The 14,703-nt window shown below is 38.1% G+C and overlaps 1 protein-coding gene across 1 annotated transcript in view; it reads right to left on the bottom strand.

The window, feature by feature from the left end:
• SPIDR (scaffold protein involved in DNA repair) overlaps positions 1 to 14,703 on the bottom strand; it is a 207,522-nt gene that overhangs the window by 15,016 nt on the left and 177,803 nt on the right. Inside the window, exons 11-14 of the mRNA XM_068396733.1 lie at positions 11,793 to 11,951; positions 2,868 to 2,955; positions 384 to 527; positions 230 to 289 (exon numbers count right to left, since the gene is read on the bottom strand). Coding sequence (XP_068252834.1) covers positions 230 to 289; positions 384 to 527; positions 2,868 to 2,955; positions 11,793 to 11,951 — 451 coding nt within the window. The remainder of the gene's footprint in view (positions 1 to 229; positions 290 to 383; positions 528 to 2,867; positions 2,956 to 11,792; positions 11,952 to 14,703) is intronic.

Raw genomic sequence — 14,703 nt, 5'->3', positions numbered from 1 at the left:
TTTATTCAGAAATAATTTACTTCCTAGACTGGATGGTATTGAAACTGAAGATGCAGGTCATTTTACCCATTCACAAGCATTTTAGACCTGGTGATAACTCTGCTTGTACAACTCTTGAAGATAATCCAGGAAGCTTTGGGGTTTTCCCCCAAACAAGATAAATGCTGGCTTCTTCACATAAGCATTATGTTGATTTTATGTTGAATTCATTGCTAAGTTAAAAGGTTACCTGCAGCCTTAGATATAGCACTTGTGCCCAAAAGCTGCAACGCTCATTACAACCACCGATCTGAAAATAGTACAAAAACAGGGAATGAGACAAACATGATACCAGAAATCCAGTGGTACAAACTATTTGTTATCTGACTTGTAAAGCAGAGTACCTGAAGAATTTCCTTTAGACCATGAACAGCTGGTGGCTGGTACAAATTAGAAATCTGTTCTTCCTCATCCACTTCCACATGTATTTCACCAGACTGAACGGTAAGAATGTAACAGAAGCTGGGAGGAGGAAGATTAGTTGTCATCTATCAAAAAGTAAGGAGAAGAGATGTGACCTTAAAAAAGGAACTTTAATTTGGCCAGTCGGGTTTTATAACAATAGCCAAAACAAACCACACAATTTACATTTTAAGAGGGATGGGAAAACAAAATTATATGGTTAATAACAGTGAGTCTCTGAAGCAGAAGCTGAGTGAATAAACTGACATTCACAAGTTATAAGTGTAATCAGCTTGTGCGTATCATCCTTTCCATAATCTGACATTGATCCTCGTCACAAAAACATCTCATGATTTTGCACGCTTGGCAAACACTGCAACTATTTCAAGGTGCTGCTTGGGGTTTTTTGCATTTTTGTATTACGTGGTAGGACTGTCCTGATTATTCTTTTATTTTTTTAACATCCGTAACTTTTCTGAGATTTGGGGACTTTTGCATGTGGGTGGGTTTTTGTGATAGTAAACAGCTGACGAACTTTTAAAGCTGCCAAATTAAATCCAGGACAGCACAAGGAGATAATGAAGACCAGGAACACAACTGCTACAAGAACTGCTCTCTTTGTGTTACGCCGGATTTTTCTTTCCCCCTTAAAAAGTACCGTGACGTAGCAACCTTATCAGTATCCACTTAAAGAGGTCCCAAACTAGAAAGGCTTCTCTGGATAAAAAAAACAATGCTAGAAAATAATTTTTATTGCGGATATGGTAAAATATTCTTCTAGCGATGTTTGTTGTTAATAAAGCATTTCATTTAATAAAAGAAATATGAATCTATTAAAGACAGCTGCCTACCCATTAAAAAAAAATCTGCATAAGGAGAAAAAAAAGCAAAAGCCATCAACTCAAATTCTGTTTGCCTCTGACAGTACTAAAGAAGGTATTTGAATGCACGTAAGGCTCAAAAGAAGTCAGTTCCACAGATCTCTTCCCAACAATGTTATCAGCGTGCTGGCAATATTATTTATGTACCTATGTATAAAACTGCTTCCATAAAACTGTGCATAAAACTATACTGTTTGTATCAAGAAAAATGTATTTCAACTGAAAAAATGCCACTCAGCCAAAAACCTGCAGCAGTAGAATGCAAGTCTTGATCCTCTGTGGAATGAATTAGTATTTCAAACCCATGACAGAAGTGCAAATTACATGATTATAGAAAGTTTCCTCCATTTTTAGATTGCTAATAAAATAGAGAAAATGAAGAACAAATGAGAGTCATAACAATGCTAAACAACATTTAAGAGCTTTGTCCATCCGTGGATATTCCCATTCCGTTGTGTCCACAGTATTTTAATGCACAAAACAACCCATTCCTCTGAAACTTCCGAAATGTCTAGATGAAAGGAAAAGCCAAGGAGAGAAAAGCCATTTCACTCAGTTTCAGTCTTGGTTTTAAATAAAACCAAGGCCTGAACTTTTTATTCTTCAACATAAACCCCCTGCACAACACAAAGAACACTCTACACTGCAGAGAAAAGATTCTCAGACTTTAGAAATAACTAGTAATATCCACCTTTAATGTCCCCTGGTTTTGAAACTTGTTTATTTCCAGCTTTTTCTTCTTTTCTAGAATTTGCATCCTGGTTGACTCCCCTAGGCTCTAACACAAATTTTTAATACCACAAACTTCTTCCCCAAAGAACAGTTATAGGAGAACAGCAGGACAGCACAAGCACTTGGTTACCCAGAAGCTTCTCAAATGATCTCGTATTACCAAAATGATACTTGATATGACAGAACTCTTTTTCAAATACAAAGCTAATTAAAGGAAAATTAAATTTTAGATTTGCAAATGTATAGTAACATACTTTAAATCCATTTTAATACCTCCCCATCCCCTAAAATCATAGAAACATTCGTTACTTTTTAGTAGATTATTTTTGTGTTCATCCTTTGACTGTCTTCACAAGAGACAAATATCAGTCAAAATCATCCTAACTAGTAAGAGACCTGATTCCAGCAGTCAGTCTGTCCTCACAGAAGTTAATCTTTGAAACGTGCTTTCAAATCTAAGGCTGAAAAGTGCTTCAAGGAACAAGTTAATATCCTTGTATATAGATTTCTCAGCTGGCTCCATCCTACCTAATATCTCCTTCCTCCTGTAAGGAGAGAAGAGGGGTAATTTGTCTGGACATCCCACCATTCTAGCTCTAGAGGATTAATAAGGGGCTAATCGCGTCATTTTGGAAAGATGCTGCTGATCCAGAGGGCTTCAGGTTAGCCTAGGAGGCTGCCAGAACCAGTAGAACAAAACTCAGTAGCTAAAGAGAGGGAGAGAATCTGATTCCCAAAGTAAATACCATTACACTACCAACAAAAATAGTAGTTGTGAGTGAAAAAATACACTTCCATAATAACAAGACTTACCATTTCAGAGTCTTGACTTTGTCCAGGAACTTTTACAGGCACTACTGGAGGCCACAGGCTGTCTATCAGACTAAAAAGTGCTAATGCCCTTCAAAAAGACCAATAAAATCAGGTTTAAAATGTTTTCCAGTGTTATACGTTATATTAAAAAGATTCAGTAAAAAACATAATTTAAACCATTGCATGATTATGAAAAAATTTTAAATCATATTTGTCTTCTGGAAGCTGGTTTTGATTTGGTCTAATTAAATCTCCATCATTTCTGCTGCAGGGTGGAGAGGGAGGGAAGGGATGTATCACATTCAGCGACAAGCAATTCGTATTTAATCCTTTGCCATGAACAGCCTGCTACATGATAAAATTCAGGGGAACTGGGGTAAATGCTAGCTTGGGAAGGACACAGATACTAGTACAACTTCTTTTAAAAAATAGCTTTTAACTATTTTAACTCATAGATTTTTTAAAAATAAAAAGTTTCGCTTTTCTCTAACATTTTAATTTCTTGCTTTTCTCTAACAGCTGATTGTAACTGCTTTCACAGAATCATAGAATCAACCAGGTTGGAAGAGACCTCAGGGATCATCGAGTCCAACCGTTGCCCTGACACCACCATGTCAATTAGACCATGGCACTAAGTGCCATGTCCAGTCGGCACTAAGTGCCATGTCCAGTCTTTTCTTAAACATCTCCAGAGATGGTGACTCCACAACCTCCCTGGGCAGCCCATTCCAATGTCTAATAACCCTTTCTGAAAAGAAATTCTTCCTAATGTCCAACCTGAACCTCCCCTGGTGAAGCTTGAGGCTGTGTCCTCTTGTCCTATCGCTAGTTGCCCGGGATAAGAGGCCAACTCCCACTTCACTACAACCTCCCTTCAGGTAGTTGTAGACTGCAATAAGGTCACCTCTGAGCCTCCTCTTCTCCAGGCTAAACAACCCCAGCTCCCTCAGCCATTCCTCATACCCTCCAGACCCTTCACCAGCTTGGTTGCCCTCCTCTGGACTCTGTGCATACAGACATCACATATTTATCAACTTATAGCAAATAAGCTATGTTGTTGCAGTGCAGCTATAATCACATCTCCACACAGACTGTACATTGATACCTCATCTCTATTTTTAAATTTGCACAAGGGACATGAAGCTGTCCCTTCTTCTTTAGCTCTCTTCCAGCTTGCTTCCCCATATCAGAATATCTAAGACATATGGTACATTTTCTTCAATTACTTGTGTCCTTTTGGAGAAGGTCCTTTCCTCCTTGAACCAGGAGCACTTAATTATTAGTAAATGGCAGTATTTGTTTACAAACAGGCAGAGGAACAACATTGTGTAGACAGTGTCTCCTGAACATCTTAGCCCCATCCTTTTCTTTGACACCAGCCAGGCCAATGGCAGGGACATTTGTCACCCGAAGGATGTGCAAGTTCCAAATCACATCCTGCTGGGATCCTCCTCTACCAAAGGGGATGTTCTCTCCTGGAGCTGTCACTGATGTGCCAGGGACTGTATCACTCAGTGTCCCTGGTGAGGAGCTCCCCTCTTGCTCCACCCATTTATATGCCTCCAAGAAAGTTAACTCTCTCTCTACACTTATGGACTTCAACTTAGCAGAAAGGGGAACGAGGTGGGGGCAATGACGGTGGAGAACTGGCAAGACATTGTGTCCTCCTCTGTAGAAAATCATTATCCTTACAGAAAGAATAAAATTTATTCTCTTTATTGGCCAAGCAACACTCAGATCCCACTTCAATCTGACTTGAACAATGGGTGTATTTTATCCAATATGTGTATCCTTCTTCAGCTACAGAGTCAGGACAAGAGACGAACAGCTGGATATGTGTTACAGTGAAGGGACATGGTTAGCCCCCATGTGCACAAAGAGCCTTTCCGACTACAGAAGACAAAATAAACACTTCAAAATTTTGTTCTGAGTGTAATTACTAGTCGCTATTTAAAAAAAAATTTAAATAATTTTGATCACAAAGGGGCAGACTTCTAAAAAAGGAAAAGAAGTAAAGAAGTGAGAAGAAACAGGCTCAAGGATTAAAAAAAAAGAACATGTAAAGTATTTTGAATAACTTTTTTTTACTTCAGAAACAAGGACTCTATTGTAATATTCTATAACTTTACTTTAAAAAAAAAGGAAAAACAAGACCGAATCCATACCAGGAGGACAGAAATCATCTACCAGATTCTAAATGACCGATTCAACCCCTACTTCCCATGCTAAACTGAAATCTATGTTTGGTAAAAATCATTTTGTCCCATACTAAATATGCACATGTCCACTGTTTATCACCAACATAGCAAGGCCACCAGTAACTCCAATGGGGCATTATAGCATAGACGTCCATAGAAGTATGGACTTACAACAGGCAGTCCTCTACATACAGGTACTCTTCTCTTCTGTAAACCCACATCTTCAAGCTTCACTTATATATAATGATACTTCTATATATGTGTGTGTGCATGTATATACACACATAGAGACTTATGTATGTATATCTAATATGTAAAATCATTCTTTTTAGTATCCTTAATTATTTTTATTATTCAATGTGCTCAAAAGGCATCCCTCAACTTAATTTTGCTTGCTGACCTTTGGGATGTCTTTTCTATGTATCCATAAACCCAAACTGCCTGCTGCATACCCAGGCAGCAGTCAGAGGATTTTAAAGATTTCATAATCCTAAACAGGTTAAATACATGGCTGAGAAAATGCAAAATATACATGCAGCACGTGCAGAAATTAATCCTGACCTATTTAACAAATTGTCTTAAACCACTCCATAGAAAAATAACTGGAAGATAGCAAGTAATACTAATAAAATAGTATTTACTTCTCCCTCCTCACAATTCTTGCCACAGATAACGACTGTGCTGCCTTGTACAGAGGAAGCTGCTTTCATTTGCTCGTCTAACCACCTTCCTTCTTGGTTTCACAGCTCAGCAGGAGACAGAAGTCATCTTCTGCTTCTAACCTTCCTGGCTTGTTTAGCCCCTCACTGCAACGTCAAATGGCATACATTCATATGTGCACACATGCATACACATGTTTGCTCTATGTTTTTTGATAAAAACATACAAATTAAAGAGAAAAGCCACTGCAATGATATTTAGACCCAGTAAAGTGATAAACCGGTATGTACAGTCTCAGTACATCTGCTCTGATCTTATGGAAAATTTCATCCATTTCACACTACACGCTATACTACAAAAATCAAACAACTTCAAATTTTGATTTTTCAAAACTGTATTTCACTGACTCTGATCTGACAACTGATCTCACAACTTACTAAGAAGATTTTGTTTATTTCTCTCACATGGATGAAGTTTCATCTACAGTTCTGGTCCAAGAACTTCGTGTGTGACATGACTGATTCAACTTTTTAACATCACAGCTTATAGTTTGGGGGATTTTTCAATTTTAATAATCATACCACAGGTTCAGGGGAAAATTACTACGGGGAGAAAATATCAGCAATATCAAAGAAAGTAGAAGGAAAACAATGCCCATACCCAGGAAAAGAAGAAAGACTATGTAAGGTTTACAGTGGGGGACAGGAAGAAAGATGCTAGGATTCTCTTCCAACATCTTCCACAGCTTTGGCCTGGGGACTCAAGACTTGGCACTTCTCTGTTTCCTCCTCTCCTACTTTCCCAATTTTAGTCTAAAACAAAACAGTTCTCTTTTGGCAGTATCGGTCCCAATTATTAAGAACTCAAAAATAAAGCAATTCCTAGCCCTCTCTGAAACATCTCCTTGTTCAAAACTAAAAAGAAATTCAGTAATAATCACCTAGACTGCATAAGCTTCAACTGTCAAAAGACAAACAATCCAAATATAAAGCTGATACTGTGGACTAGCTCTTCCTTTAATTGACCTACTAAGATCTTGCAGTGAACAAGCTACGCAACACCATATTTTCTCAGACTTGAGTAATAAAAGCAACTAAATCATAAAGTAAGAATCTGAGCCTACTAAACCAGCATCTCAGTCAAAATACAAACAGGGAGGGAGAGTTGCTGGCTTTTTTTCCTTAAGTTTTGTTTAGATATATGAAATTATATTGTTGAATAATTTATTTACAGACTTAACTAACTCAATTTTCTATAGTACATTAGAAATAACATATACTACATTAAAAACTGAAATTATAATACAAAATACTTTTCATTCAATATGGATATGCGTATGTTATTCTCCAATGCTAGTTACTAAACAGATTCATGACAGAAGCACTGCAGATACAAGCAGCAGTCCATGCTTGTTAAAGAGAAGAAAACTCAGGAAAAAAAAAGTTAGTTTCTGATACATAAGCAGTCATCAAAAATAATAAAAAAGTAATGCAAATATTCAAAACTTCAATGTGATTACTGAAATTAAATGAAACTCAACTTTTAACCACAGCAATTACCGACGTGTTTCAGGATCTCGAAACATCAGAGACATGGGTGGCTCTTTTAGATGGCAGTCTTTTTGGAGGAGGGAAAACCAAAGGAAGGAAGTTATGGCTTCCTTGCTCTGCGGAGGGTTCTTACTATTACATTTCCTGTCAACGTCTAGCAGTTGAAACACTTTCTTGTATAGCAGTTAGCAGTGGTCCGTTCTTCTGAGTGTAAAGCAAAAAGAAGAGAAAGTATACAGTGAAGAGTATGGGAAAAAGGAGAGAGATAGAGGCCAGAGAATTACGGGGCTTAATAAAAAGAAAAAAAAATAAGAAAGAAAACCCTCAGGCACAATAGTGACCAACACCACAAATACAGGGAGATTTCACATTTCAGTGCCTAACATTTGAAAGTTTACCATGACAAACAACAGAAGCCAACTTTATTTGAAAATGCAGAAATTTCTCAGAGAAACATAACACTGGTTGATTAACTCAATATTTAGAGTCTACTTACTTTGCAGAAAAATGCAACAGATAGTATAGCAAACTATTGGGGAACAACCTGCCATGAATTAAAGGTTGGGTCATGTGCCAAAGCTTATGAGTTGATGTATCCTTCAAAATATTTTACCCTACCCAATGTAAGTGTGGATTTTAGCACTATACATGCAACAGTTGCATCTTCTTTTGAAACTTGTTAAGCATTTTTTCAATTTAGGGACAAAACTGGTACTGACATTCTGTGTTAATTATGTATTAAGATAAAGCATTTCTTCCTCGCCCCTCCATTATTAAATTGGTGTCATCTTTCTGTTCTGCTGAATAGAAACTCTTCATATTTCTACCTTATAAGAAAGCATAAGCAGAAGAAGCAGGTAGGTCTGCCATACTCAGCAGTAAAACAACTCAGTGCTTGGCAAATCAGGTGAGAAGACACAAACGGTCAAAATCCAAATTATTATTCTGTGTGGAACTCCAGGGCTAAAAGCATAAAATTAATATTTTTGTCGATAAAGACAGATATGCAACTACAAAGTTTATCCCAGCTCATTGAAATTAATTTCTGGTAGGAAGCAGCAGACTATGACAATTTATATGTTATTTACTCCTGAGGCATTTTAGCGAGTGCTCAGTCCCTGAATCTAATTGCATCCGTTTAGTTACTGGTTATACCAGACATACCTGAAACATGCCTGGGTTCTACTAAAATAGGGGGGTTTACATCTTAGTTGTGCTGCATACAGATTCTTAACCAAAATATCTGCCTTTAGCAGTATGCCATCAAAATCTCACTTCCTCTTTCTCAAGGGGCTGAATTTGTAAGACTGACATATGAGGTAGTGGGAGGACAAGAGAGAGAACATACACCTCTAAGGAGCCAACACCACCAGCAGCAGATCAATGAACATTTTTCAGTCTTCTCTCTTTAAACCATCATATCTGTCTTTTCTGCTGATACCTAAGCGTGTAGTTGAGGGAACAGTTGTAGGAAAGGCCAGGAGACAAGTATGAACGAGACGGTGAAGAGAAAAGGTGTCAAGAACCAGATACCGAACGTCATACGTGATGTTAATTCAGCTGCTACAATACTGGTTCCTACCTTATTCAACAGCCTCATGAACAGAATAGAAGAACTGCTGGAAATAAGACACTGAACAAGCCATGGCAACTTTGCTGTGACTCAGTCATGCCAATCTGTCTTACGGAATTGCCAGAAACTGGACTGCAAAGGGAAACACCACTTCCTCTCTTGGACTACAAAGGGAAGGATTTCTTTCAGGGATGGTTTTGGGGAGTATGTTTTACGTGGGGTATGGGATTTGTTCTGAAAACCACCTAAATCCATGAAAGACCTTCAAATGACCTAGTACGAGACCCTAGTACTTGTTAAAGCATATGAGTTTTCAAAAACAATATTCAACATGAACAGTGTTTCTCTCAATATAAGATTACTATAATTCTAATTCTTCACAGGGTTGATCTTGGTCAAGACAGGACATGGTTGTGTAAGTTCTTATCCAACTTTTCTTTTGGAACACAAGTGTTTTCTTATCAGGAGCAGAAATGGGTTTAGTTTCTTTAGCACATATTACAGTACAGGTCCATTCCAAAGATCAAGTCAGGTTTACAGTCAGGTTTTCGCCTGGATGTAAAATACCCTTTATTATAGGTTTTTAGACCTTGAAATTCAACTTCAGCTTACAACAGTGATTTTAAAATTGCATTTACTGGAATGATGTTAAATAGTACTTTAAATTAAATATTTGATGATGAGGATTGATGATGGCCTGGAAAATTTTTTGAACAATAACAATGGTCCACTGATGCAAAAAGCTTGAGAACCTCTTCTATCTGTTAAATGAAAATCTCCTCTGTCTCACGGAGGAAGCACTCTGTCTCTGTGATTCTGTGATAAGAGAGTTTGCAGTCCATGTGACTGTGGGACAACATGCACGTATGGGATCTTATTAGCCACTCCTGGCTTTCTCCAGATCATGTGCTTCAAAGGCACAAAAAAAAAGGTCATGACTTTTCCCTTGTATTTCCTAAATTTTATTCCCTTTTATCCATTTTAAAAGCCACTGTCAGACTCCAGGAAACAAACAGTTTAAAAGCCATCTCCTTCCAAAAAGTAACTGGCGTTCTCCAAAAAAAAAAAAAGGCAGCAGTCCTTCTTGCAGGGCAGACCACATAGTTCTTATTCACTCATGTGCTGTAAGCCAAGGTTGGGCACTCACAGGCATATCCCATCATGTGCTCGGATATACCACTGGCTCTGGAAACCCATTTATCCAGTGGCAATGAGTTCTACAGTCTAATTATGCTCTGTGTAAATAAGTACTCCCTTATACTAATTTCAGCTATGGCTTTACTGTGGTTTCTGTCACACCTAGAATGACACAAAATGTGTCCCAACACTTAAAAGTAATAACAAGTTATAAAGCAGAACTTAGGCTAAAACAATTAAGAAAAAAATAAATCCCTGAACAATTCCCCCACCCACCCATCTTGTACAATGAAATCACGTTTTAACCACTGCACTGTCCCCGCAGCTACACTAGCCTTTTTCTTTTAATGTTTCCTAGCAGGGTTACCACCAGCACAGCTCCAGCTGAGCCACCAGCATTTTCAGCAGTGTGTCTTCTAATCGTCCTCAGAATAGCCAGAAGTAAGTTACTGCTGCTTTGAAACACAATTTACATTAGAAAAAGTCTGTCTCTTATTAGCTAGGCAGAGTACTGGAAACACCAGCAGCCAGTTGTAAAACTTCATTTGTATCCAGAATTCCAACACCATTATTTAATTTGTTTGGAAAAAATGTAACTTGAAAAAAAAGCCAACTAAATAATTAAATAAGAAGACGTGTTTGTTATTAAAGATCCATAAAAACGCAAGTAGGCTTGAAATCCAAAGGATCTGAAAATTAACACTGCAAGTACATAAAAAGAAAAGCATACTGAATAGTGCTGGCTGGAAAACAACAATTCCATTTTGCTAAACATTTCAAGGCTTTGAAATTTGTTTTTGTTCCAATATGAAACAAAAATGAGATTTTCTCAAAGTTGTCATGAAATGAGAATGAGAGAGAGTATTCACTCCCTCTGGACCTGAAAAAATCTTCCCTACAAAATTGTCTCCAAAATAGATAATGTTTCCATGAAACATTCTGGTTTTGATGAAACAGCATTTTTCAACAGGAAAAAAAAGTGTCAGCAGAAATATCATAGCCATTCTAATACCAAAGGCTTATCTAGATCGGGTGCTTGTACAAATAAATTATGTGGAGAATTGAACCAATCTAATTATATTTATATAGATCCCCACGTGAACACCGTATCACTTTCCTTAGAAAGACACTCCATAAGATAATTGATCTATTTAAAGTTTTTTTCCTTGATTAAAGGTATTTTATTTTATTCAAAGAATGTAAAAGGAATCACAGAATAAGCAAAATCTGAGAAGTACCATACGTCAATTTGTTACTTATCTAGGGGGATTTTTCTATAAATCTGTGGACATTCTTATTCCAAAATAAGAACGGTTTTACAATTTGCAAGATTTTTTTTTAAAGAAACTTAAACTGTGCTTCCAAAACCATATAGACTTAACTGAATTAAACTCTCACATACTAAGGGAAAGTCTGTGCTTGAATCTTCAACCCAGACTGGGCAGCACTGTAGAAAAACATACTGTAATAAATAGTTCTACAATGAAAGAAAAGTGAACTAATGTTTTTAAGTCTTTGAATCTACTGAAGAGGAAGAAAACACATTTTATGAAATATTGCATACAGTAATTCTTCTCCATGCCTTGCTCTGCTAACTGTGCATTTGTGTGTTAGCTTATTTATGCTCATTTGGAAGTATGGTTGGCTCAAGTACTGCTGGATGCCCCAAAAATGGCAATGAGGACATTTAATTGAACAAAGGCCTATTCAGTCGTTCCAAAGAATATCGATCACAGAAATAAATAAAGAGGCAAATCATCTCTGCCTGCCACAGCATGCAGTACATTCTCCCATGAATTGTTCTCACCTTCCTCTTGTGGTTCTTTGCAAAATTTTCATTCCAGCTAGGCAGCAGAATTTTCCTTCCCATCTCCTGCAATATTGCTCAATGTTATCTGCAGAACTCAGGGACTGCAGCTGTGCTTCACTGAACAGACCATAGGCGTCCTGAACAAGGAGGCATAACCTGCAAAACACCCCTGTGTTACTCATTGGCTCCTGTTCATAACAAACTAGTTAGCAAATTTCTGAAAATTACATTACAAGCTTCAAAACAGGGTTTATCCTCTACAATATCTGGAGAATTCCTACCAAATAACGAATATTCATATCAACAAACAAAATCATTATCATTAAAGGTTTTCTCATGTATATTAGCAGGAGCTAAAAGGGCCATGGAATAGAGAAGCATGACTGAAAAAAACCATAAAGGGCTTGCACTGGGGGTTAGACCAACTAACGGCTACGCACTATGTCGTTTATGTACCTAGAAAGAAAGAAGGTTGAGTTTTTGCCTAACTTGAGGCGAATTCTGCAATGCAGACAGAGCAATGATGCAAACGTACACGTGTGTGTGTATAAATACAAAAATTCTGCTTACAAGTATTCAAAGTGACATATTTCACAAGTAATAATCACCAACATTGAAACTGGCAAAGCAAGCATTACATTTTCTACAACTTTTTTAAAGAGTCCTGAGGATGCAAAGAAGAGCGAAATGTCAATTTTTCTTTAAAAAACCAAAACAGAACCAACCAAACAAAAAACCAACATGAAACTACAGATTAGTACTTTCAATATTGGGTATGAAGAATGCCAGAGGAACTATTTTAAGGAGGTAATTAAAGAACCTGTTAAACAAACAATTTGATTAAAGTAATCTATGGAAGTAGGGGCTGCAGGGCTGGGAAGTGTTGCTTAATCAACTTGCTGGCATTTTGAGCAGATATTACTGTCATAGCAGATAAGGCAAAATCAGTGGATGTCATACATTTAGATAGTCAAAAATGCATTTCACAAGATTCTGCACCTGAGATGAGGAGCCACGATAGCGTGAGTCACGCAGCGCTGGAGGAAGGAGGCTGCTGTCTACACGATTGGTTTAATTGCCCCACAAAGAGACAGTTAAGCATGGAAACTTTTCAAAGGGAGACAAAAATTACCTTTGAGGGTAGCACACACATCTTTATTTCTAAATAAAACTCAGGGGTACACTAGGCAGCAGAATTCAGTTCATTTCAAAGGTACATGCCAAAACTACCTTCTCCAGAGCAGTGCCATTGTTCACAGCAAGCCAACTCCAACTGCTTTTGGAGCATATCATATAACATATTATACGCATCCTGAAAGCATTTGACAGTAGTCATTCTATCTTTATAAAACACACTTTAAATGAAATGAGCGCCTACGTTTCTCTGGAAGAAATCCATGTATTTCTTTGCAGGGGAGCCTAGGCACATGGAAGATCATTAATCACAGTTTCCTTGTTCATTATGAACTGTCTAACTTTGGCTCACACCCTTGAGAGGGCTGTATTTGACACAGGATGCAACTCCAAAGCCTTTCAGACATCAGCAGCTATGCAAGCACCAGCAGAGTCTCCTCATTTTTCAGATTCTGGTGCTGGTTTTGAGGAGCAGGGAGCAGTAGGACTGAACACAAATGAAGGCTCCTGTATTTTCCCTGTATCTCCAGCTACAAAGGTCCCACAGAGAGTCTTCACCAGGCAAAGAAAGCTTAGGTACAATTTCTCCACAGCCTGCCAAGGTTAAGAAGTCCTTTAGAGCCATGAAACACTGATTCTACCCTGAGCAACGACAAACAGGAGGAAACCAAACACTGTCCTAATCTGTAGGCTGGAAGGATACATACCCTTATCTCTGGGATGAGTGGTGTTCCCAGCCTAGAAAGCAGGTGACTGTCCTAACAATACGAACCTGTGTCTTCAACAGCTCTATCACTCTTTTCATTTTCTGTGTAAAACAACCTGTGAGGTGCCTTCTGGATTCGTACCACAAGAGCATCTCCAACTCAACAGAACAAAGACTGGTGTGCTATGAACATGACAGCCCAGAAGCAGAAAAACTACGGTTGCCTGCTACTTTCCATGTCAGGACCTTGCTATCAGGCTGAAACTCCTCGTGCTGTTGTTTTGTTTGGAAAAAACAGAGCTAATATGCTCTGGACATTTCTGAAAATCAGATTGAGGGGAACAGGAAAAACAAAGCAAACAGTTTTGCCTATGACAAAACATTCAGTGACTGTTAATTGTGAAAAATTAGGCCTCCATCTCTTGGAGCAAGCAAGGGCCAACTGAGTTAGCATCTCAGATCTGACCAGTTCAGCAGTCTCTTAACTGATCACTGGAATTTCTCCTATCTTTAGTGAAACATAACTGAATGCAAGTAAATCTCAGACAAGCTGGCACCAGGCTCATACTAAGTCCTCTGGGACATGTTAATTGCCCAAATAAAATTAGCTTGGTTGGTGCCGAAGACATCAGTCTCTAAAAATGCATTTTCCCAGTCCTTTTAAGCCAAGCAAAGAAATGGCTGCTGTCAGACATAGGAGTCTCAACTCCCCCCCCATTCCTGGCCACGTATTTCCATCCCTTTGTGGTGGCAGCACAAATGGCTAGGATAGGAAACTGATCTGACCAAAAAAAATACTGTAGCCAAATCATCACATCAGCTCCTTGAAAATTAACTCTGTAGAAGTAAACTCCTATTTGAATGGAGTACTACTGCTAGACAAGGATGTATTTTCCAGGCAGGATGAGGAGGCTCAAGCTCCCACTCCAGCTGGCTAGTGTATGCAGCACAACATCCCAGGTCATATGACGGGAGAATGGTCATCATATGACCAAGCTCAATATACAGAAGTAAAGGAAGAACTGTGTAACTTGAAGCTTATATCACTAATGTTCCCATTCACCCTAG

This window comes from Nyctibius grandis, chromosome 3, assembly GCF_013368605.1.
Source record: "Nyctibius grandis isolate bNycGra1 chromosome 3, bNycGra1.pri, whole genome shotgun sequence".
Lineage (NCBI taxonomy): Eukaryota > Metazoa > Chordata > Aves > Nyctibiiformes > Nyctibiidae > Nyctibius > Nyctibius grandis.
This window is presented reverse-complemented; position numbering and strand designations above follow the sequence as displayed.